General features: G+C 53.3%; 1 protein-coding gene across 1 annotated transcript; it reads right to left on the reverse strand.

Annotated features, from left to right (window-relative positions):
• Positions 1 to 422: 422 nt before the first annotated feature.
• C8Q69DRAFT_407050 (putative WSC domain protein) lies at positions 423 to 1,515 on the reverse strand (the record flags this gene model as incomplete). The annotated part of the gene is made up of 2 exons (XM_028628142.1): positions 423 to 1,117; positions 1,179 to 1,515. 2 exons carry the CDS (start codon positions 1,513 to 1,515, stop codon positions 423 to 425), a joined length of 1,032 nt encoding a protein of 343 aa, XP_028482357.1.
• Between the last annotated feature and the right edge of the window lie 920 nt (positions 1,516 to 2,435).

Genomic DNA, 2,435 nt, shown 5'->3' on the forward strand with positions numbered 1-2,435 from the left:
GATAGTTTTACTCGACACCGAAAACCGCCGGTAGGCTCCCATCACGAAAACAACAGCAAGCTGGGTATGGATGGAAAGTCAATGGTTCGCACCACACAGAAGAATCTCACAAAGGAAAGCAAAAGGGACATATGGGGAATCGAGTTCGATCGTGCGTGGCTCAGCCGTCGCCGCTGCCTTTTAGCCCCTCTAGTAACACGGGTACTCCGCGGGTGGCATAGGAGCCCGTTCGGTATTCATCAAGTCTGGGCCGACAGAGCAGGCTGAAGACCACCAATAGTCGCCCGCATCATGTGCACCTCAGTCGTCATAACGCCGGTCAAGATAACCCGAGAACAGATCTTAGGATTCGGTTCAAGTAGATAAGAAAGGGTAAGAACATATGCAACGGAAGAGTGTCGTTCTCGACGATCAGTGGAGTATCACGGAAAATAGAACGAAAAGCCAATCGTGAAAAAGGTGATAGTGACATGGAGGGTATCCTCGATAGAGAAAACCTTTCTTTCCTTCGACGAAAGACATTGAGCAATTGAAATTTCTCCTAATTTACACTCCATCCGGGTTGGTGACCTGGCGGATCTGTCAGCGACTACAGACAATACAAGAAGATACGCTGAAAATAGACCAACCTTAAGGATCCTCCTCGAGAAGTCTTGGTCGTCGGCAATGCTACCGTTACTCTGGCGTCTCTGGGCCATGAAGTCACCGTCGAACCTGGAATCTGACATGGAACTGGAGGACATGGGCTTGCCTCCTCCGGCAACGAAGTTGTTGATGTCTGCGTTACGACGGTATTCGTTTTCAATGGCCTTTCTCTTCTTGTATCTGTAGAAGAAGAATGCTCCACCCATCAGGGAGGCCAGACCCACGACACCGACGACGACACCTGCGGCAATACCGGCTGTATTCGCTCCACTGCTCGAGCTGTTGTCTGCAGCGTCGGTTTGGCTCTGGGCTGTTACCACGATCGTCTGCCCAGCTTGTGTAATCACGTGCGGTTGTTCTGCAGAGGTCGAAGTCTGACCATCTGTGGACGTCGAGCTGGAGGAACTCGAGTATGCGGGAACGTTCTCTTCGGTACCAGTCAAGAAAACAGAGAAGGTATTGTCACCACCACCTGTCATCTCAAAGTTAGCATTTATGCAAACGAGCAGAAAGGGAGAAATGTGACCACATACACATGGCGGCGGGCCAACCGTCACAAGGCGTGTTGCAGTTACTGCTGTCTGTCTTGGCTGAAGTCGGGGGAAGGACGTTTCCGCAGAGACAGTTTGATCCCTGCGTCAGAGCCATGACGGAGAATCCCTTATTCGCACAGAGCTTCTGGCAGTAGCCGGTACTCTGGAAAGTGTAGGAGCCCTGGTCCTTCAGCGGTTCTGATGAACTGTAGCATCCTTCGTCGGTCATGGTCTTCAAGGCGACGTCCGGGTTCGCGTCGGGGTCTGCGGATGCGAAGCGGAGGGCGAGCAACAGTGTCGAGACCGTCATCGCGGTCCATGGTGAAAGGGACTTCATTTTGTGTGTTAAAGGCGTACGAAATTTATCGTCGAGATAGCAAGTAATTCAATCCAAGTGTAGTGTTCCAGCGCCAGCTTCCGATACGAGGGCGTTGTTCTGACTGTCAGGGAAAGAGGTTGGGACGTCCTGCGTGACCCTGAAGACCTTCTTCCCTTACGGTCGACGAGAATCTTCGTTCACGGTCGGCTTGCAGGCGTCTGTGTCATCAGCCCTTCCGCGATAGACTCTGGCAGGTCCGTCGAGATGGACGAGAGTCGTTTCCAGTCGAGTGACGGACACGATCGCGAATGTGCAGCCAGCAGGGGAAGCCAATGGTCGATGATGGCAGCGGGATGAGTCGATGGAAGATTGAAACCCGGTATACGTCCCACGGTGAGGGAGACAAGATGACGAGCCCTACCTAGGGGAGAAGATCGAAGCGTCGGTGGGGATGGGATTGGCAAGCGTTTCACCCCCTATCTCCTGTGACAACGAGCGACAAGGCGGCGTAATGATCAGCCCTCAACGTCGACAAGCAGCGGCTGGATGGCTGATATGGTGACTGCGAGTTCGAGGGAGAGGGTTCAAACGAGAGGAAGATGAGCAAAGGCCCTCAAAAAGTTCGGAATGGAGATTGGAAAAGAGCGTGGTGAATTTGGGGGAGGGGGGGAGAAGCGAGGGAGCGACGGGCACACGGCTTGGGGGAGGGTGAGGATGGACAAGCCTGAGTTAATTAGGTAGTTAGTCTAGTCTATCTATCCTAGCCTGTTTGGCGTTCAGAACGGAGGAAAAGGAAAATAACGCGGGAGCGGGTAAGGGAACGGTACGCAGGAACAATACCGTGGATGTGCTGTCACTACTGGGTGGTTCCTGGGGGTCCTTCTGGGCACACCCGTATGGTTCAGGTACCGGATACAGCTGGAGGGCAGGGAGCATTA

The sequence above is a fragment of the Paecilomyces variotii genome (genome assembly GCF_004022145.1).
Source record: "Paecilomyces variotii strain CBS 101075 chromosome Unknown C8Q69scaffold_12, whole genome shotgun sequence".
NCBI lineage: Eukaryota > Fungi > Ascomycota > Eurotiomycetes > Eurotiales > Thermoascaceae > Paecilomyces > Paecilomyces variotii.